A 22,845-nucleotide genomic window follows, 5' to 3' on the forward strand; every position below is an offset into this window, starting at 1 on the left:
GCCAGTGCCTCACCATAACTTCGGACATGCTTTACAGTGCTGTTCACAACATTATTCCTCGACTACAGCTATTGTTGAGGAATGATGGTGGACATATTGAGCATTTCCTGTAAAGATCATCTTTGCTTTGTCTTACTTTGTTATGCTAATTATTGCTATTCTGATCAGATGAGAAGCGCCATCCGTCGGACATTGTTTGAACTTTGGTATTTGTTTGGTTATAATAAAACACCATATCATTCCAAGCATGTGTGTCAATTTGTACCTCTCTATCTACATTATTCCGTGATTTATTCAGTTTTCAAATTTGTACTGACTTTTTGATTACCCGTTTCATGGGGAGTCAATCGTAGGTTTCTTTCAATTTCATCGCTACGTACGTTTTTTATAATATGAAATAGTAATTTTTTGGGCAATAAGAGCGCCACCGTCCGTAAATCCAGCCCTGCAGTGTCCTTACACAACACACAGCGGCCCAAACTTTTCACACGTCCGCCGTTTCACATATCGGGAGCAGAGCGATCGAGAGAAGTTTGACGAACGGTACATGACGTCTTGCGTCGAGATAACTGAGAAATGTGTAACACCCCGGCAAATTCGGGAACTGAAATTCTAGAGCACACACGTAAGTCTAGTTACGAATTTCAATATCATAAAGTTGTCAAAGAATGTGTAGTATTGGTTGGGACAAATGAGTTGGTCAGCGTACACGTGTTAGGAGGCCACCTGTAGACCGTGCTGTGGCGTTTGTCCTGTCAGTGCACGCGCATGTGCAGTAGAGCTTTAAGTGGCGGGCGCGGACGTGCGCGAGTGCTGAGGCGGCGGCGCGTGTTGGTTGAACAGAGCTGCTGCTGCTGATGGAGGCGCCGGTGTGCGGCTTCAGGCGGCTGGCCGGCTCCCCGTCTGCGACCGCCTCGGCGTGCGTCATTGTGTCCTCGGCCGCGTGCGATGGCCACGGGCCCTGCTACTGGGGGTGCCGCGCGTCCTTCCGCCTGCTGCAGATGGCCCTCCTCTACGTCGCCGTCATCTGCATCATCTGGGCCTTCCCTCCGGTGTACCACCGGTAAGCCCCCAGTCTTGCCACGATGGTGCACATCTCTGCGGTGTTGAGTAGCATGCATTTGACCGGTGTAAAGGGATCTAACTTTCCTTTTTCAGCATACATTCATATTTATTTTTGTTTCGTTCTCCGTTGTTGCTGTTCTTCTAAATGGTCCTCGCCACCTGCATGACTGGGAGCATGTAATGTTATATCAGAGAATGACGAGATTGAGTTTCCCCTTGCACTGTTGTAATGCTTTTACGAAAGCTTTGATTGGCTTTGTGAGATAACTGGTATGATTTCAGGCAAGAATACCAGGTATTGGAGGCATAAAGCTACATTATCTTTATACTCATTTCTAATACATTACGCCAGTGAAGAGGATGTAATTGGTTGTCGCTTTATAGTGAAACAGAACAATTTTAACGTGGTAGTTTCTAGCCAGAGAATTGGAGTTAGTATCTTGGACGGACTAGTATTTTGTCCATCTTCAGCAACTGTAGTTGTATGTATCGAAATAATCAGCAACCAGTTGCACAAGAGAAATTTTCTTCCCTTAATTAGTTTCATAATGCGATAGTTACAACCTTCAGGAGAAGGGAACTAAAGCTTGGAAGCGGTTGAGGAAGTGAAATTTCTTTTATGCAACTGGTTGCTGAGTGTTTTGATGTAGCCTACCTTAGACGGATGTAATGTGGGGTTTTTATCAGTGCTCAATTAACACTGTCAGGAATAACAAGCGAACTTGTTGTGGAGTGTTCCTAAAATTTCTTCCTCGGCACTAGTTAGTGTGTTGGTAAAGGGATCACTTTGGTTGTCAGTCAGACTTAAAATGCAGAGAGATCAGTCTCATCACTGCCAGCAGGTGGTGCCGAATGAACATTTTGTACACCTTTTCAAAGTTACAGGTAACTCACATTAACTTCACATTATTAAGGTGTTCCCATCCATTTGTAGGTACAGGTAAGAGGGTTAGATATTGTGACTATCTATGTCAAAAGGCAGAACTGACAGTGACATGTCAGAATTGTCACGTAATTCTTACTCCCAGATACGCATGTGGCGAGCTCCTTCAATACACAGTGATGACCCGACTTGACTTAGTGCTTTGCTTCACAGATTGTCGGAGACTAGTCAAGCTGTAGTGTTTACGCTCGTCGACTCGGCGGCAGCTGAGCTCCAGCAGCGGGCGGGCTCTGTGGATGCACCTGATGAGCCGTCTCGTACTGACAACCTCACCGTCGGCAAGTCTGCAGCTGACAGCCCTGCTGCCTCTGAGGTGACAACACCCACTCTGTCGGCAGATGTCACCAATCTTACAGAAACTGAGGAAGATAAACAGCACCAGAAGTATGTAGTGCGGGCAGAACCAAAAGTGGTGGAGCAGAGGCCGCAGGGGCAAGCTTCTCAGCCACCACCACAGGCTGCTGCAAAGGAAGACTCTGGACCTTTTGTCAATGACAGTCTTGAAGAAGTGCAAGCATCCAGGACTACAGAGGATCAAGGTCCACCTGACCCCAGCAAGGCAGAGACTGAACACTCACTACCAGAGGACATACCATCCTTTAGCGAGTGGAGGCTAAAACATCTTGCAGAAGATGAGCAGAAAAAGAGAGGTAAAGACATCAAATTTTGTAATCTTTCAATGCTGCATTGGTTTGGTCTTCAGTATCTTATGGTATGCAAGCAAGGAATGTGATAGATTGTGTGCAGCAAAATGTATAATGGATAGCATAGAGATGAATTAAATACATGTTAATGGCACAAACTGTACATTGGTTTATAATGAATTATTTGGTTTTGGATGTGAGCCTGTAGATGACATGGCACACGTCAGACATGAAGTAGCTGCTGTTCTTGTTTTATCCTGTTCTAGCATACCAGTTACATTGCTCCTGATTGGCTTCTTGTCGAGTGGCTGCAGTTGAGTGGCTAGGCAATGCCCTTTCCCAGACTCCTGTCCAACCTTATGTTTTCAGCTAAATACATCCACAGCTCCTGATGGCTACCAGTTTTCCCTTAAGATCATTGCTTGCTTTATTTACAACAATAAATCTGACAGACTAAGTTTTTAGCCTATCTTCTGCCAGTTTTTCTGATTAATCATGAGATTATTTCTTCCATAAGTCTCTGAAACACTCACCTTCTTTCTTCCTGATTAAAATTTTTTACCGAGCAGTTTTAATTCATGGGTGGTTGTTGTTCCAAGAAAGACATGTCATTGTTGTAGGTTAGAAATGTTTGTACACATTGATTACAAATTTTGTACTTCAGACTCGTGGGAAGTTTAATTTTGAATATAGTAATCAGTTTTCAATACAAACTCTACTGTAATCTTTAGTCTTTCTCTTTGGCATTCTAATTGCAAATCATTTTGGTCTTGATGTGATTAACGTTCCGCCATATCCACTTATTTGCTTATTCTTCGCATTAGCTCATTTGCAGATGAAAACAATGAAAGCAGTGTTGCTCCCAGATGAAGGTATTTTAGGTAAAATGTGTTGATGCCTGTTTCTTATCTCAATGTCAGCAACCTAAAAATATCAAAGGCTGAAGGAAACTGCTCTGATAAAGTAAATAAAAAATGCAGAAATCATCTTATTTTTTGAACTTAAGTTATGCGAAGAGCTATTTTGAATTTTTGCCAATGTTCAACTAGATTAATACATTTACAGATTTGTTAGTAAAATTATGTCATTTGCATTTCAAATGCTGTAGCTTTCTTTCATACTGCCTCCACTAACTCCTTGCTTCAGTGTTACACATGTAGCACATGTAACATGTACCTTCACACTCTCCAATTAATGTATAGGCAACCACTGGTGACTCTTGGGCCTGATCCACATAATTGTTTAAGCTTGCAGGCCACCTCGTCACGGGACGCAACGGCAGTGCACTTAGTGCAGAGAATTGATACAGTAGCGTGCGTGATGTTAATGTTTATGATGTAGTGCACCAATATGAATGGCACCCCTTTCCAGAAACTCCATGCCTCAAAATACACATTTTTAAGAGTACATTCATTTTATGTTCACCCCATCTTAAAATATTTACTTCTGCATAGTGAACATTATTTCTTTACTTAATGACATTTTACAATAGCTATTTTAAAAAAAATTGTTGCAAAATTCTGCAGTGCCTTGTTCACTCTCCCATGAAATTCTTCTGTGGGCCAGAACGAAACCAATCACCAGTCTGGATCTGGCCCAGGGGCCATTGGCTGCACACCTGTGCTATAATCAAGTCAGTGCAGTGTTTGCAACAAAAAAGACTATCATTCCACTTGGGACATGTGGAAGGTACATTGGCTTATTTGTTTTAGTTGTAAATATTTGTCATGTATTATTGTTTATCTGACATGTCCTACACCCTGGAGGACCAGCTCATCACAGATCATTTGGAATGAAAGTAAGTCTAATCTGTTCTGACCATCTTAAATAATTGTTTACAGAGCTGAAGTTTACACTATTAAAACATCTTGTCTTACCATCCATTTTGTATACCAACAAAAATAATCAGTTTTAAATTTGTGAAAATACAATGCCACTAAGTAGATACACTTAAAGATTTGGAATATTTGCAAGCTTTCAGAGCCAGTGACTCCTACCGAGCAAGGTGGCACATTGGCTAGCACACTAGACTCGCTTTCAGGATGACGACGGTTCAATCCAGCGTCTGGCCATCCTGATTTAGGTGTTCTGTGATTTCTCTAAATCGCCCCAGGCAAATGTCAGAATGGTTCCTTTGAAAGGGTACGGCCTACTTCCTTCCCCCGTCTTTCCCTAATCAGATGAGACCGATGACCTCGCTGTCTGGTCTCCTTCCCCTAACAAGGCATCCCCCCTCCCCCCTCAATGGCTCCTCCTCCTCCTGGCAGAAGATTGGCAGAGTAGTCTGAAATGTGCGCCTGTCCCACTCCACCTTGCTTGTTCCCATTTTGCCACCTCTCACTATACCAACATCCCTCATGCCCATAGTGTACATGGGGTTTCTGCTGCTGACCATTTCTCAAAAAGTGCCCACCTAATTCCCAAAGCTAAGACATCCTTCATGCTCACCTCCATGAACTTTACACTTCCCAGCCATACTTTACCTTTGAGGGATAGACAAACAAACAGATCAAAAGTAAGGCTGTAGGAAAGGAAGCCTCCTTCTTAAGCCAACCTTTTCATGGGTCACTTGGAGGGGTGGTTCTTGGAGTCCATAAGCCTTCTGATACACTTAAGACATTTTTCACATATGGTCCCATAGTAAGGCTAACCTGTTCAAAATTTTGAAACCTCTAAATACATTCACCCAATTAGATTTCATATGTCCTATTCTCTCACCAAGGGTCAACAACACTTCAGTTCACATTAAAACTACTAACAAACAACAGCACTTACATTTTGACAGTTGGCATCCTTTACATGTCGAATGTTTCCTCCCTTCAACCTTGGCATTAGAGGTGAATGTATTAACTCAGATGTGGACTCTTTACAGGAGTATGCCGCTTTCACCTCAGCCTTCACTAGACATATTTACCACAGCAGCCTAGTTCAAAAGCAGATTTGCTGGGCTGTCACATCCAATCCTGGTACTCCTGAGCCCTCCACAAAAACATCTCAGGAGTTCACCTGTACCAAGTTTTATCCTGGTGTTGAATTTATCAGTCAGCTACTTTGACAAGGGTATGATTTCTTAAAATAATGCCCTGAAATGACGTCCATTCTGCCCAACTTTTTGCCCACTGCACCACAAATAGCTTTTCGTCACCCCCAAATGTCCGCAATATCCTGATCAGATCCTATACTCCTCCTCCACCCATATGGTTCCCATCCCTGTGACCATCCCAACTGTAAGACTTGCACTGTGCACTCTATTTCCACCATCTATATCACCCTGTAAGTGGCAAATCGTACACTATCAAGGGGAGACACACCTGTGAAATGAAATGACACTTGGCATGACCCGGTTGTTATGCAAACAATTTTTGGCCTTTACTTGGCTTGACTACCACCGAATTATCAGTCAAGATGAATGGACATAGACAAAGGGCGTACATTGGCAACAGACAATATCCTGTTGGAGAGCATGCTCTACAGCATGACAGTCATGACCTTGGTGCCTGTTTCACCACATCTGCTATCTGGATTCTTCTCCCATACAATAGCCTCTCACTTAAGGTGGGAACTGTCATTACACAATGTCCTTGGTCTTGCTATCCAACTGGCCTTAATTCATGCTAATTTCTTTTGTCTCAGCATTTCTTCTCAGTAGCTGTTCCTTTCTTTAGTCTCTTTTAGTTTCCAGTATGTTTTATTTTCTGACCTGTCTATTTTTCTCCACTGTACGTTTATCACATACATTGCTCATAGATTTATGCTCTTAATAACAGGAGTTAATAACTACCCCCATGGTGTTTTGTCAGTATTAAGTCATCCACCTCTAAGTAACCCTGTTTTCAAATCTCAAACAATGCAGTCTCCAACAATCAGTGTTTCCTTCTGTTCTCTTCTCAATCTCTGCCCCAGGGTTCTGGACTACTTTTCCAAACACGCCCCATTTCCTAAACCTTGTCAACCCTTCTGCCAGAAGAAAGTTGCTGGCTCTGAAAGCTTGCAAAGTTCCTTAACTTTTACATGTATATTTTCTGCTGCTGCTTTGTGAATAGATCTTCTCTCTATCCAGTTACATTATAAATCCATTTAATATAATATTCTGTCATTCTCGGATATGACAGGCTGTATGTTGTAATAGAGCTATCTGCCATCATGATCATTTAGGTATTAAGATTAGTCAGAATAAACAGGGGTTTTCTTGTTTCATTCTTCAGACTTTCTCTTCAGATACCCTCATTACCCTTTTAGGAATCTTTTTGTGATTGTTTCTGAGTGATTTTGTTGTAGCCTTACTAAAATGGCACTGTAGATCTACTGTTGCAGAAGTAAAAACATGATCCACAGGTATTCTTGAAAGTGATATTTTGGTACTGTTTAATGTCAAACGTAGGAGAAGCTTCATCTTGCTAATTGTCCACTCCATCGTAACATGATGCTATACTGACCACACTACCTTCGTTGCTTTAGAGGTGGTAGCAAACTGTTCATGCCTATTCAGCCACACAATTTACAAAGTGATTATAATTGCTATGACATTAATATTGATGTGATGTCACATGGGTTTTGGTAAATCTGACCAATACTTGAATCTACTCCTACATTAATATTGTGGGAACTTGAGAAATATCTGGTTTAATTTTTTCTTTTTTGTTTTTATTGTTCAAGGGACAAATTACCACTGTTTAGGGTTCATGCAAAGCTGCTGTAAGTAGTTCATGTTATTAGGGATAATACTTTAATTTTTGTGTCCAGTAGCAGCAACAGCAAATCGACATGTATGTTGATATTTTTCTATTAATGCACGTCTGTTTTTGAATGCAGCAATGTTATCGAGTGTTCATTTCGCAACAATTGTCCCAGTACTGTGAACAATTTTGTTGGCAGGTATTTCTGTCTGCTTATCAGCATTGAGATAGAGATAAGTATAGATAAGCAGTGAAAGGTCTAGCTTTCATTTTTTACATGTGATTAGTTTTGTTTCCTAGTTTTGTAGTTAATATATCTGTGTGTACTGTGAATGCAGTTCACATTAATAATCTGAATAGAAAGTTTGATTCCTTCCTGCACATCGTGTAATAATTAAAAAAAGTAAAAAAAAAGAGAAAAAATTGTAATAATCGGTGGGTTCTCCTCATCAGCTGCCTCCCGCCCTGTTTCTAAATTTTCACAATCTAAACACTCTTTCTTCCAGAGGAAGGACCTGATAGCTCCAAAATATAGGAGTAGTTCTGTTCACTTTAAAATGTGTATATGGTGGTACTGGAATTTCACCACCTGAAGGTATCAGTTGTTGGCCTGGCATTCTGCCTCTCTCTAATTTTATATTTTTCTCAAGTGAATTTGCCTTTTGATACGTACAACATAATTTAATCAAATTTGTCTGAGCTTCCAGTTAATTTTCTATAAGGTTTTGAATCAAGCATTACCGTTAACAGACTTCTATGTTGGTGACGGTCTCGTAGTTATAAAGCCATGCAACTGGGTGTGTCATCAGTGGTTGTCCATCCCACGTAAGGCCACGTGTCTGCTTGAATTCTTATGATGGCTGGATCCCAAACTGTACTCACCACCCTCCATCTTTATAGATGCTATGACCTGAGGCTTGAAATATCTAATTTAAAAAAGTTAAGACACTGTTTCCTAGTGTTATCTAGTGTGTGTAAACAGTTGAGTCCCATTTCCAGTGCATGTTTTGCTAAATTAGATTTCCTGTGGTAGCACAGGCACAAACATCTCATATTCTATCCACTTTTGCTCCATAGTTTGCACTACCTACATGAATTTTGCCACTCACAGGTAGAGTTGCAATTTTGTGGCTGTGACATTGTTAAGAATACAAACTTTTTATTCTGTTAATCAGTATTCTGCTTAAGAGTGCTCTATATAATGGCTTTTCAATATCCATCAGAAGCGTAACCATTATCAAAGAAAATATTTTTTATGTGGTTTAATTTTTGTGGCCCAAGTTCAGTGTCTCAGTAAGCTTATATAATCCATTACTGAATATTTGTTCTGGTATTCAACTGAATGATTCTAGGTAAAATTTACTGAATTTGACTCCATGTGGACTACATGAGATTAAGGGCGGTTCTGGAATAAAATATTGAAAATTACCAGATAAAGGTAGTGAAGGGAAATACAGAATGAAAAGAATTCAATCAGTTGGTTGTTGAAAAACAATAGGTTCATTTGGTTGTGGGTTGAATTATTCGTTCATTGTTTTGAGTGCAGTATAAGGGAGAAATTGAATGAACTGATTGTGTCAGTTGTAATTCTGAGTGAAACCAGTCTCTGGGAGCAATCGAATGAAAACAGTAGACACAGTCGCCTGATACCCAGCAGATTCATTTCTGAATGGAAACATTTGACTGTTTTGACACAGATAAATCATTAGTATTGACTGCACTTTTAACATCTGTTGTCACTGTTGTTGTTCCAATATTTGCTTTTTGTTAAGTGCTAATAAGTAACTTTTAGTTCAGTTTTTCATCCATATTTATGAATAGCACTCTATTTGATGGTGGACTTTGTGCCTGGATCAAAATACTGAAGCACGCAATGGTGTGGGAATGAAAGAACCCATATGGCTTGATAAATAGTGATCCTCAGCGTTAATTCAATGCATTATACAGTATACGCAAGGCTGAGTCACATGCTGAAACTGTATTAAAGAAATGCAAAGAAAATTAACAAATTACAAATAATTGAGAGAGAGAGAGAGAGAGAGAGAGAGAGAGAGAGAGAGAGAGAGAGAGAGAGAGAGAGAATACATCGGTGATGGACACAAAACAACAGGAAGAGCTCTTATAAAGTTAAACAAAGTAAATTCATAATGTACCACCAGTTATTAACTGTTTAATACTAACCAAAACTGTACATTTAGCACCAGAAGTATGAGAAGAATGCAATTAAGAAATAAACACAGAAATTTTGAAAATATTTCATTTTAGAAGTACTTTTTATTTACTTCTCTGTGAAATAAAATAACTTACTTACAGACAAATAACATGTGAACTCAAGTTATGGTATGTGTATAAATGACAAAGTATGTAAACTAACTCAAACATGGAGACTGAGTGAAAAGGTTCATATAAATGACATAATAGTCAGAGACTTGTCAGTTAGTTGTCTCACACGAGTGAAACCACTCAAACCTGCAGAATGAAACCTGCGTATATCTGACATACCCACGGAGACTAGTTTCATTTGATTATGTCATTTTATTGGAAAAACTGACAAAAAGAATTGACTGACCAATTGATTGCTAAAACCAGTTAGTTGCCTTGTCACCAGAAAAGCAATTACATACGCTTATTACCGTGTTCAGTACTGTGTGCTGGTGTAGCCTTACTACTGTGTCCAATCGTCTAGGTCCCGATGCATTACAAGGGAGTGCTAGATGAAGCAACTATACAATCACACTCACTATTGATGAGAAAGAAGAAAAGTGAAAAAAAAATACTATGGCTACATTTTTAATTAGTGTGTTTCTGAAACGAGAATGACACCAAAGTAAAATGTGCACTGTAGTGAGCGCAGACAGTTTCGTCTATGGTAAGTTGAATGGTGATAAGCGTGTTGTAATACTGAATGTGACGGGAAGCCCTTGGCTGCTGCCAAGTGATATCATAGGTGTAGGCTACAATTTTTTTGTTCTGTATTAATTATTCTAATCAGACCAAGCTAAGAACATGGCAAGTGTGCTGATACAAAGGACTTTAACCACCTCTTTTATCCAGAGTTGTGTTGCATAATGATAGAGAACTCCCCTGCTATAAAGCTTATTATATGCAACAAAATAAAATTATTTAAAAATGTTTCTTTTTGAACTCATCTGTTTGTCCTACCCATTATGAATGTCATCAAACTTTAGCAAAATAATGACAATTGGTGTAATAGATAATGATTTATTACATAAATTTCTCTTCATTGTAGATCAGAATAATGCAACATCTCCTCCTGTCACCCAGAGTCGGCCAGCTGGAAGTTCTAAACTGCATTCAAAAAATTACGCATCTCCAGACTGTGGTGCAAAAATAGTTGCAGCTAATCCTGAAGCTACAAGTGCCAGTTCAGTATTATCTCCATCTCGAGATGAGTACCTTCTGAACACTTGCACCAGTCGAATTTGGTTTGTGGTTGAATTGTGTGAAGCTATACAGGCAAAAAAGGTGAGCTTGAAAGTATTAAATCTTAGGTTGCATTGCGTGAAATAAGGGAAAGGCAACAACTCACCTACAGTGGGTCAATGTGTGGAGCATAGAAACACAAAATAATGCAAAACAGGCTTACCCACTAGCTTGATGTCTCTCTCTCTCTCTCTCTCTCTCTCTCTCTCTCTCTCTCTCTCTCTCACACACACACACACACACACACACACACACACACACACACACACACACACACACACACACACTCTGTACGTGTGCTATTGATTTGGGGGGGGGGGGGGGGGAGAGAGAGAGAGAGAGAGAGAGAGAGAGAGAGAGTTTTTTTGTGTGTTGCTACCAAGAATTTCCCTGTAAAACTGCTGTTGTTATCACTCTGATATTGAACTAATATCAATGAAAAAATCAGTGTTTTAAAATATAGGGTAATTGAATAGATAAAGAAATCTATTATCCAGGCAGTGGTAGGAGAATACACATAATACAGTTTGCAAACTTTTGGATCCAGTGTCTCTCTCTCCTCTGGCAGAAAGGTTGAAGGCGAAGAAAGAGAGGTGAAGGAAAAGGACTGGAGAGGTAGTTCTTTCTCATCCCTTCTGCCAAATCTTCCTTGACCCGGGTTTCTGTCCAACTTCCCCAAACTCTACCCATTTTCCTAAATCTCACAAGTCCTTTTCCTTCCGCTTCAATCTTTCTGTCAAGAGAGGGAGCCCTTGACTCTGAAATCTTGTTAACTGTAATACCTTTTCTGTGTTTGTTCTCCTGCTACCACTTAGTAGGTAGATTTCTTTCTCTCTCCAATTACTTTATATTGAACTAAATTACTTTAAATTTTAATCAAAACAACTTCAAAATTAATGTAAAAATAGAAAACTACCATTCTTTTGTCAAGTTTATAGGTAGCTACAGCAAAATATCTGAAATTTTTGACACACAGACATCAAATATGGTTGTGACACCTCTCTGATAGTATATTTCTTTATAGCCTCATTTATCTGTTAGTGTTGAAGTAATTAATTATGGTTGTAGATTTATAAAGTTATGATAACTAATAAAAGATTGTTATGATCAAAGTGTCACTCTGAGGTGTAGTGTGTGCTGTAATTATCTTACGCGAACAAAACTAGATAGATATTCTAATGTATTAATGCAGAACCAATTTATGCTGGAAAAATATTGCTTCCAATTTTGACCACCAAGTGCAAATCTGGCACTATGAATGCAAGGAAAAAATGTATAGAAATGTTTCCATTTTAATGGTTAGGAAAGGGATGTGGGCAGAAAAGATTACACAAGTAAGAAAGGCATAATGTTGATTTTACTATTAACTACTACTTACACAATTTGTTCAAAATGTGCACCAGGGACATTGTGAAGATCCTGTACAGTGCCAGATTTGCACCTGGTGACCACAATTTGAAAAAAAATTGCAACATTAATAGATTTTGCATTAATGCATTTGTATAGCTTCGAATTTATGCTGCCATATGATGATGCAGACCACACTGGACCTCCATGAGTAGCTGTACTTAAATTATAACCACCCAGTATCTGTTTTAACTTTAAAAAATAGTATTTGTAAATTGATTATGGGTCCTCAAAATTATTAACTACTACTTCACCTTTGTTTCAGATTGAGATTGCCAACTTCGAATTATTTTCATCACCACCACGAGAGTTCTCTGTGTATGTTAGTGACAGGTTTCCAACTAGAGACTGGCAAAATGTAGGCAATTTTGTTGCAGAAGATGAAAGAACAATCCAGAGCTTTAACTTACATCCCCACTTGTTTGGAAAATTTATAAAAGTAGAATTTCACTCCCATTATGGCTCAGAACATTTCTGCCCAGTGTCACTGTTTCGTGCATACGGAACTAGCGAGTTCGAAGTTTTGAAAACAGTGGATCAAGTTTTAGAACCAGATGAAAATATAGATGATGATGATGATGTTGAAGATGATGATGAACCACTTGATATTGGTAAAGGAGAACCATCAACCATATTTGATAATGCTCGTTATGCAATATTAAGTATTGTCACAAAAGCAGCAGAAGCATTAGGGAAAAGTGGAGACTCTCGAAATAATACAGACATTCAGAGCAACACAACAGAAAGTTTTCATTCGCAAGTCCCCAGTGCAGAACCTTGTAGGAGTCCTAGGCATATTGTTGTGTGTGACAACTGTAGTGATTCACTGTATGGTGATGTATTTAAGTTACTTAGTTGTGAAGAAGAGAATCTGCATGCACTAATAGAATCGCCTTTCGTTTCGGACACCATCAGGGACTCAAAGTTGTGTGCTCCATATGGATTAGATTTCCCAAGTCGCAAGTTGGGGGCTCCATTCCCTCTTAAACCTGGAAAAATGTTTGGCATTAGGCAAGTGGATCCAGGAGGCTACATTATGGCACTGTTCCCCCCAAAATATATAGCAGCTCTGTGTAATATGTTAGCAGTATTTGAAAAACGAGTGGCCTTAAATGTTAGTGAAGAACTGAATGCTAGTCCTGTTTTGGAAAGTACAGAAAAAGAAGACACAGAATCTCACATCGTGGAAGATAATTTGGAAAACGTCCTGAAACCTGTTCCAACATGTACAATGACTACTAGTTTAAGTACCGATCCCTGTAATATTAGTAGCACTGCAGAGAACATAGACTCTCATGTTGTGCCTGTAACAGTATCTCATATTGACTCATCAGTTGCTGCACAAATTAAGCCAACTAAAACACTGGAGAGGGTTGATGAGGAAGATGTAGCACCTTCTCTTCTCACAGCTAGTAAAGTACTGCCCAGTTCAGAAACTGTAGTTACAGAGCTGCCACCTGCACCAGATACAGTGTTACAAGCATCTTCAGTGATACAAGCAATAGACAGTGCAAATGGAAGTGCTCAGACAAAGGCTGTTGAAACTAAGGAACAGTTAGTAGACTCGAGTACATCACAAGTAGAAGATTTTGGCCTGGTGTTGGAAGAGAGTGTCACCATGCCAGTTACAGCAGAGGAACCAGTGCAAGATAATCTTTCACTGGACAGCTTGCTTAATGAATTGAAGGACCTGGAGCGAGTTGTTGACACCAGCACTGCTCCAGCTGTAGCTACAACTATGGCACCACCGAGTTTACCGACACAGCAAGTCCAGAAAGAATCAGTTTTTGTCAGGCTTGCAAACAAGATCAAGGTAAATGTCTTCAAATGATTTCAGGATTCTGTTATTGACAGAATGCTTGCGCTTTCGCTCGCTCGCTCGCTCGCTCGCTCGCTCTCTCGCTGAATAATTCGTGCATTATAATAACTGAGCTTCATGGCTGTTGACTTCCTATCTTCTGCTATTTATACTTAAACGTTAAAAAGTTCAAAGGTCATTACATTTGAAAATCTGCTTTTCACGGGTTTCACAATTGCCATTAACAGCATTATGAATAAATAGAGCACCAGCGTCTCCCAACACCACACGTATTTAAAATGTTTATGTAGTTATTTCCACTGTTACAAACTAGAGAAGTTGAACGGAGATGAGGGGCAACATCCTATTATTGTTAAAGTATTATGTGTAGAGATAATGCCACTTGAACCAAGATGAAACTGATTTGTTTCTGAATTGAGATTACTTGTGTTTAGGTGCAATGACTATTACATTACAAACTCATTATTGTAATGAGTGTGTTGCATGTCTTGTAATTGACATTTTGTGTAGCTAATTCAGATGAGTTCACATTTATCATTTAATTTTTAAATGTCACTGCTTTTAAACTGTTCTTCACATGGAAACACTAAACCATTATGAACGAGACTCTTGGTTTTAAATGCATTGCCCTGCACCCTGTTCGTTAATTAATTTATCAGTTATGGATTCCATGGAGGAGAAACTGTGAGGGGTGTGAAAGCACTCGAGGCACACTTTAACAGAAGACAAACTGATTATAAAATCTTAAGCTGTACACTGTATTAACAATAAACTAATCCTATGCTGTTTAATGCTATTCATACTTAAGTCAGCTATAGTCAATTGAGAAAATTAGAAGCTGCTGCTTTGAAAAATGCTGATGCCTCTGTAGTCATATTAATATTCATTTAATTACATTGGGATTTTTCAAAGAAAATAATTACAAACATCATTAAATATTGATTAATACTTGCTGTGGAGACACATGCAAGTACATTGCACTATGTTAGATTTTGAAACTATTACTTCTTCCTTTGGGGGGAGGGGAGAGGAGGAAGAGGGGGGGGGGGGGGGATGAAAAGAAAATTAAAGTTACTCAGGTCCCAGGATCCATTTACCCTCTCTTCTCCATGAGTAAGATACTAATAGTTCTGAACAGTAATTTAGTGCTACACATTTTATCGACTCATTTGGCAGTATTTGCTTCATGAATGTGAATATTGGGCAGCAGTCTCCTAGTTTTACTTTTTTGAGCGAATTTTTCTTTAGATAAAATCATCTTTAAACACAGTCACATATATGGTACATTGCTACTTTTCATGCAGCTTTACAGTGAACACTACTACTTGCCATGTTGCTAACCAGATGTTCACCATAGATATTAAAATACTTCATGAAAAGAGTGACTCATGAGCTGGATTTTGTTTTGAACTTATTGGGATTTCAAATTCCTCACTTTATTTGATAGGAGCTTGTTTGAATACCTTTATACCAGAGTATGTAACACTACTTCGAACCCTAGACAAAGAGGCAAAAATCTACATTAATATTATTTATGAGTCTTCTCTTGTGAAATCATAGTCAATCTGAAACTGATTTTTATTTTCAGCAACAAAAATGATTAAGGTGTAGGTGTATTTGGAGGAGTGTAAGAATTCAAAGATCCTTAAAAAAGCATCTGTAAAATGTACATTTACATAATTTTTGCAATATTCTTAGTGCTTGCTTTTACTGAACACACAGTTTATTTACTTTTAGAAGATAATACAGTAAGGCAGTGAAGAATTAAAATAGTTTGACACGATGAGTGGGGCGTCTAAGGTAATCGTGCTTAGCTGAGCTTCTTGATTAGTTTGTGTGTGTTGACTGAATATTAAATTATTATCCACTCCTAGGAATTTTACATAGTGTTTCATTTCATGCAAGGCCATTGTCAACTTTTGGTGCTAGCAGGTCACTTTCGCTTGTTCCAAATTGCATAATGTGTCTTCATAAGATTCAGCTTTTAAGCAGTTCGCTGTGAACCCATTGGAGGCCTGTTTGGTTTGGATCTGAACTGTGTGTAGTAAAATTGAGTTTGGACACCATCTTATCATCAAAACATTAGAGTTTCTGAACTGCTCTTTAAAGTCGTTGGGTTAGGAACAAGAGTGGAACCAGTGCCAATCCTTGCAGGATTCCAGAAATTGTTTCCCCATTCTGAGGTTAATTTCAGCCTTGTGATACAGTCTGTTACTGATACCCTACACCTTATGTTGTAAGACTCTATACAATCACCAAAGATTCCATAACATTTCAGTTTGCCAACACGAATTTTGTCCTCAACAGGTGTTGCTTTCTCTGTCGAGAATTCTGTAGGGAAGCCAAACTGAGAGGCAGTTAACAAGTTCTGCTTGGTTAATGAGTCAGTATTTTTACATAAAAAAGTTTTTTTGAAGACTTTTGGAAAGACTGGAAGGAGTGAAATAGGTCTGTAATTAGGTTGTCTGCTTTATCTCCAACTTTATACGTGAGTGTTGGTATACCATGTTAAAAACGGGCTGGAAATATCCCCTGAGTCACGGATTCAGTGTAAAGATATTGCTTGTGCGTAACTGTTTCAAGCTGTATAAATTGAAAGGCAACTTACAATTTAAAAAAAAAATTCATTTCAGGCTCTGGAGCGCAATATGTCCCTGAGTGGCCAGTACCTCGAAGAACTTAGTAAGAGGTACAAGAAACAAGTGGAGGATATGCAAAAGTCTTTCAATCGTACATTGTCAGTCGTTCTGGATCAAAATCGTAAAGCAGAAGAACGAGAGAAAAGAAGACTAGAAGAGATTGTTGAGCTAAAACAACAACTTGCGATCCTTTCAGCAACAGTTGAAACTATAGTTAATGAAAGAACTAGTTGGGCTGCCACAGGTTATGTAAGTAAATAATTCTGTACAATTTTGAATTATTGTAAGTCATTCAGTGCACAAATATACTGGTATATAGAACAAAGCATTGCAAATAGTTGGTCACTTCATTCATCCATGCACAGTCTGAAGTCTGCAGCTGGTTCTTTCTTTAGTGGTTACAAAGTATCCATGTACTTTTGTATTACAGGATGAAGCAGGACTAGAGATATGAACCTTCAGAGGTAGGTGAGGAATACTGCGGACAGCTACTGTGTATTTTGATATAAGGCACACAGTCTCTGGCAACTCAATATGAAGTTATTGCCTTTAGCCTGGACGATAGTGAATTGGTCAAAGTGGTCATGTTCCATGGCCAGCTTGGTCACCAGACGTGGCATGAAAGGATTTCTTTTCCTGGGGCATGTGAAGAGACTGGTCGATAATGATGTGGGCCTGGTTGCTAGGATTTTGCACTTACGGAAATAGTACTCTAATCTCTTGGAATTCTTGAGCCTGTAAGACAGTTGAGGGTGCATTATTGTACACACTACTGCGATCAAGGTTATCAGAATTTTGAACAAACTGGTAATGGAACAGTTCTGCATTTGCTACATGCTGCTGTACTGTACACTGACAGAATAGACTGAACACACTTTTATAAAAATGTGTGTGTTTCATTATATGGTATGTGCATTATTGTGTGTTGTACATTTTGTTTGTTTCATATTACAGGCTTCTTCATGTTGTGAAGTAATTTTCACAGAAATGTGGGTGACTGTGTGAACAAATTGTGAATGAATTGTAATAACGTTATTCTCTGTAACGAGGCACGAGACACTGTAGGTCCCAGGTCGCAGAAAAAGTTTTAATCACCAGTATTTGCCTAATGGGGGTTGGGGGGGGGGGTGGAGGAGAGGGAGAGGTGCAGGTGCTGTGAAATAGCTTATCTCCAGACTTTGTGTCAATGCTGCAGAGTTGTGCAATGTAGTCATGGACACTGTTAATGGTGACCTGCGCCTTAAACTTAGCTTTATGAATGAACGTTGAAGTACATTGAATTGAATGTGTTGGTGAATTAGTGATTACAGTTAATACTGCATGATTCAAATCTAATTTCATCTTATCACTACTGAAGTAATTGGCAAGTGTGTTGTTATTCTTGCAGGCAGTGAAGTTACAAACACAAATTTTCTCAGTTTGTATTTATATTACTGCTCACTAACACAAATAAAAAGAGTTCCTTAGTTCCTAAAGTGCACTGTATAATTGCAAAGATATGCTGGCTAGAATAAAGTAATTTGAAGGAGTTTGTTTGTTATAGGCCCTGATGCAGCCTCTTTTCTTCATAGTGGTGTTTGCAGTAATGCTTCAGTACTTGAAGCATCATGCAAATCACACAAATCTACAGCTGAATGAAGATAATCAACGAAGATTTAGCATTGGATATAGAAGCAGAAAGTTAAATAGATTTGAAAAGAGGAGGAGATCTGTTGAAGGAGTTACTGGGCATGAAATACATAGATTAAAGAAGCGGCGTCCAAGTGAAGATACTTTAGTTTCAGGTAAGTGTTGAAAGTTTATTATTTTATTATAAAGAAAATATCCGATACTCCAGAAACTGTCTAAATAAATTTTCATATTTCAGGTAGCTATTATGAGTTACTCATCCCAGATAATCAGGCATCAGAAGTTGATGGAGGTGTCCGCAGTGTATTGAGGTTGGAGAATAAACGAAGAAGACGGAAGAAAAAAGATTCATTGCCAAGATCAGACTACACCACTGAACTACAGAAGCCAACAGATACACAGAGTGATCCTCTGTTTCAGGAGAAATCTCATGAAGCTAATAATCCATCAATTATAAATGGTTTTCATTCATCTGACCATCAAGAACTTAAATCTGAAGCAGAGCAGTTATCAAATGTGGTTCAGTGCACATCATCAGACAATATACAGTACTCAAGTGCAGAATCACTATTGAAAACTACAGGTTCTGCAGTCCAATACTCTGACTCCTCAGATTCATCTTTACACAATAGGGGGCGAGGGTTATTACAGCTCGAAGTTCTGTATTCCAACAAACAAGTGAATGATAAGGCTAACCTAAGTGAGTCTGTACCAGTATTAGGACACAATAATGGTTCAGTGAAACATCAGGGTCTGAGTCCAAAGATTCGCAATCTGTCAGCTCCTTTGTTTATGAAGACTGCAATGGCTGCAAGAAGTGGTCGTCGTAGCTCAGAGCAGAGTCCGACATTGCAGGCTAAATTGAAGTCTGACAACTGGGAGTGGTACAGTAGTAGAAAGGGCAATGGTTCTAGTCATACAGTGACATCAACACAAACAGTGCAGAATGGTGATGGCAGTAGTCATGCAACTCCAGATTCATTAGAAAGGACAAGTAATGTGAGCAGCACAGTAGATCCAATACGTAAAGAAGGTAGCAAGAAGCAGACTGGTGGCTTAAAGAAAATAGGAAGCTGGAGAATACAGTCACTGTTCAAAAACTGAATTACTTAAATTATGTAAATAAATTGAGATTAAAGTCTGAACAAATGCAATTTCATTCCAGAAACTTTTGTTGCAATTTATATTGTATTTAAAACATCTAATTGCAATATATTTTTCTTTTATATCCTTTTATTTATTTTTTGTACTGTTTTAGACATTGTCTTATCTGGTGTATTATTTATGTCTGTAATGTATATATTTATGTAAAATCAGAAAACACAAGTCATCACACACTGTTTATAGACTGACATTCCTGACCACAGGAGCACCAATAGTATTGAATAAATTTTATGCCTTTCAAAAGCAACATGAATAGAATTCATCCTCTCTTTCAAAACAACCATGTACACCGAAGGGTGCTGCAGTATACTGGTGTGGATATAACTCATGATCTGTTATGTCTTTATTCTGGAGAGAGAGAAACTAATAGGATACAGATCAATATCACTGAGATTAATCAAACTAACTTTTTAAAACAATGTTTGAGCTTGCAGGGAGAATTTGTAAATTTTACATTTGATAGAGTGTAAGTCCAGTAAATTCATGTACTTGAAAATTAAACTGGGTAGAAGTGATTGATTCAGGTATTTCCAGAACAGATAAAAAGTCTATTTTAGTTTTTATTTCCATGAACTCCATTGTGTTCTAAATATAAAAGTTTCTGGTAGAGTGTGTGCCATTTTTCTCACTTATTGAATAGTCGTCAAGTTAAAAAGTGGTGTCTTCAGAATTGTCATTTGAAAATTCATCCCTAACTTAAACAATTAACAAAAAATTATGATTTGTTATAATAGATGTCATTTTATTAAAAAAGACGTACAGCTATTGTGCCAAATCATGATTTTTCAAAAATATTTGAAAGTTGTAAATCATTATCTCCTTAAGATAATGATTAAGTAAATGTCCAGAATAATGTAGCCATGCATGTGTGTGTTCTGTACTGTTCTGGAGGAGATCATCAAAAAGCTTCGCAATATTTCCAGTCTTAACTGCCTATATCATGATTTGTTGCTGTCACTACTCTCATTGTTACATTTCACAGTCATCACTTCTTGTTTCAATACTGCTGCTGTGTAACTGAGATTCTTAAAACAAATCATTGTACTGTAATGTTAACAACTGGACATTAGACAATGTCTAACCTGATGTGTTTGGCTAGACAGAGATATAGTCAACCCGAAAATTCAACTACTATCAAGGCAAAAGAATTCATTATCATCAACTTGTACTTAGCACCAAAACATTGTATTGAAAGATTTTTAAGGATTTTAGATGGCAAAAGAACATAAGATGTTTGTGATCAGAATACCTTGTTTCAGAAATGAACAACATCCCAGTTGCTTCTGCCAGTGTCTGTGCATGATGGTTGTCAAGATAAGTTCTGTGCATAAGACATTATGTAGATATTCTACACCACTGCCTGTATTCAGTACTAAATCTGGGGTAGAATTAGTGAAACAAGAAAACACCCACAGAGTGTGTGCATGCACATGGCTAAGGTATATGGTGCCATTACTGCAGATAGGTACCTCAACTCTACAGTGAGTGGTTCTCTATCCATTTCATTGTAAGTCGAGCTACAGCACAAAGATTCTCCCTTTATACATATATAAAATGAATGTTGGCGTGACATTACTGAACTGAATGTTTGACACTGATGTTGCTATGACTTCAGAAAAAAAAGGAAACGTGCTTTCACCACCAGTTCCCTTAACATTCAGAAAAATGGCTCAAATGTTTGCTACATGTATGTTATAATTAATTTAGCTATTTTTGTTAATAATTCAGTCACCTTACTACTTTCTGTTTTCTATTACGACATGTTGAGCATCGTGGACCAACTATGTATATACAGATGAACTTCTTTATCCACATAAATAAAAATAATTCTTTGGGTGCTGTTGTTCAGTAATAATGGAGGAAATCTAAGTTGAAAGCAATATTTCTAACAAAGCATTTCAAATTTTTTACAAAGTAATTAAAAATTTCTCTAAATAGTGTGCCTATTTAGGAATACATTTAAAATGGATATGCATATCTGTTCTGTGTAAGCGCTATTTGAATTTTTCGCATACAAAATCACTTCCTTTCTGAAAATTGCTTGTTTGATAAGTATGCCAGTTTATAAAAACACACACACACACACACACACACACACACACACACACACACGTATGTACGTCTAAATATTTTGGTAAATTGTAGGAGCAGTGGTATGAGGTACTGCTTTACTTTGTTTCTGAGTATGTGGTACTTTAATTTTCCTGATATCTACTGATATGTTACATACTGAGGCATCAGTATATAAAACAACATTCTGAAACCCAAACAGGGATGCAAAGAATACACAGGAATAATTTTACTTACAGTATTGTGGCCATTATCAAATGACCATGTAAAATTTCATTGCTTATGTGAAGATCAACCTCCCATATGGACACAGTTCTGTTCGAACAGTGGAGAAAATCCACACCAAGTGTGGGCTCAGTGATGTTATAGATCAGAAAAGCCCTTCAGAAATTCTTTGAGAATGATAAATTCATGACTGCATCTCAGTGACTGAACGTAGGCATTTTGCTGTGAGCCACGATTTTATGTATGAATAGTTTCTTAATGTTGCAGGGAGGATACTTACTGAAGTCTGAGCATCTGTCAGTTAAATAAACTAGCACATTCCATGTGTCTGATGTACAGCTGATGTGACATTGGAACACTGAAGAACAGTGTGCCTGTTAGCTTTTTCAGGTAGATACGTAACCAATATGGGGGAATACACCTATCGTATGGTGGAGTATGGGTGGCATATCTTCATCTAATAGGGGTAGAACTGTTCGCAGTGGTAGGTAGGCGCTGTACACTGGTGCAAGTAGTTGTGCCTAACTTCAGTCGCAGCTCCCATTTGGATAATCGCATGGCTGGATCCATTTGTGGGCCAGCTGTCAGAAATGTGAATGATACCGACAGTTTTGAGTGCAGTATCTGGTAGGCTGAGGGCTGCTGGAAGTTGCTGGAGCTCCCTAGTGTTGATGCTACAGCGTAGTGCGCACACTTGTTCTACAAGTGGAAGCTGCCGTTCTTTAGCAGCGGCATCCATAACTGTGCCCATGACACCATGTTGTCCAGTTTGTGGTGGCAAATTTGTGTCATTAAATGATAGAACCTGATAAAGTTGATCCACAATCAGTAACTGTCAGTTGAAAGGTCAGGGTGTACTGGAAATCACTGTGCTTTTCAACCTGAAAAGTAACTGCCCCATACAGATCAGTGTGGAACCAGAAAACTTGACTGGGGAAACCAGTGACTGTAGGTGATGCGATAATGCAGAAGGGACGTTGTTGAATGTGGATGTTTGTCAGTTTGCGGGCTTGGTGTAGCGTACTGTGTGTGTGTGTGTGTGTGTGTGTGTGTGTGTGTGTGTGTGTGTGTGTGTGTGTGTGTGTGTGTTTACCCTCAAGGAGGTATGCTATGTGTTACA

General features: G+C 38.6%; 1 protein-coding gene across 5 annotated transcripts in view; it reads left to right on the plus strand.

The window, feature by feature from the left end:
* LOC126262227 (SUN domain-containing ossification factor) overlaps positions 1 to 19,502 on the plus strand; it is a 288,931-nt gene extending 269,429 nt beyond the window's left edge. For 4 of the 5 annotated variants that reach the window (XM_049958678.1, XM_049958679.1, XM_049958680.1 and 1 more), the window contains exons 2-8: positions 844 to 1,063; positions 2,162 to 2,658; positions 10,579 to 10,814; positions 12,445 to 13,992; positions 16,632 to 16,886; positions 18,181 to 18,421; positions 18,505 to 19,502. In XM_049958678.1, coding sequence (XP_049814635.1) covers positions 858 to 1,063; positions 2,162 to 2,658; positions 10,579 to 10,814; positions 12,445 to 13,992; positions 16,632 to 16,886; positions 18,181 to 18,421; positions 18,505 to 19,370 — 3,849 coding nt within the window. In that variant the 5' untranslated portion in view covers positions 844 to 857 and the 3' untranslated portion in view covers positions 19,371 to 19,502. The remainder of the gene's footprint in view (positions 1 to 843; positions 1,064 to 2,161; positions 2,659 to 10,578; positions 10,815 to 12,444; positions 13,993 to 16,631; positions 16,887 to 18,180; positions 18,422 to 18,504) is intronic. The other variant, XM_049958676.1, reaches the window with a different exon arrangement.
* The last annotated feature ends 3,343 nt before the right edge of the window (positions 19,503 to 22,845 follow it).

Source organism: Schistocerca nitens, chromosome 6 (assembly GCF_023898315.1).
Source record: "Schistocerca nitens isolate TAMUIC-IGC-003100 chromosome 6, iqSchNite1.1, whole genome shotgun sequence".
Taxonomy (NCBI): domain Eukaryota; kingdom Metazoa; phylum Arthropoda; class Insecta; order Orthoptera; family Acrididae; genus Schistocerca; species Schistocerca nitens.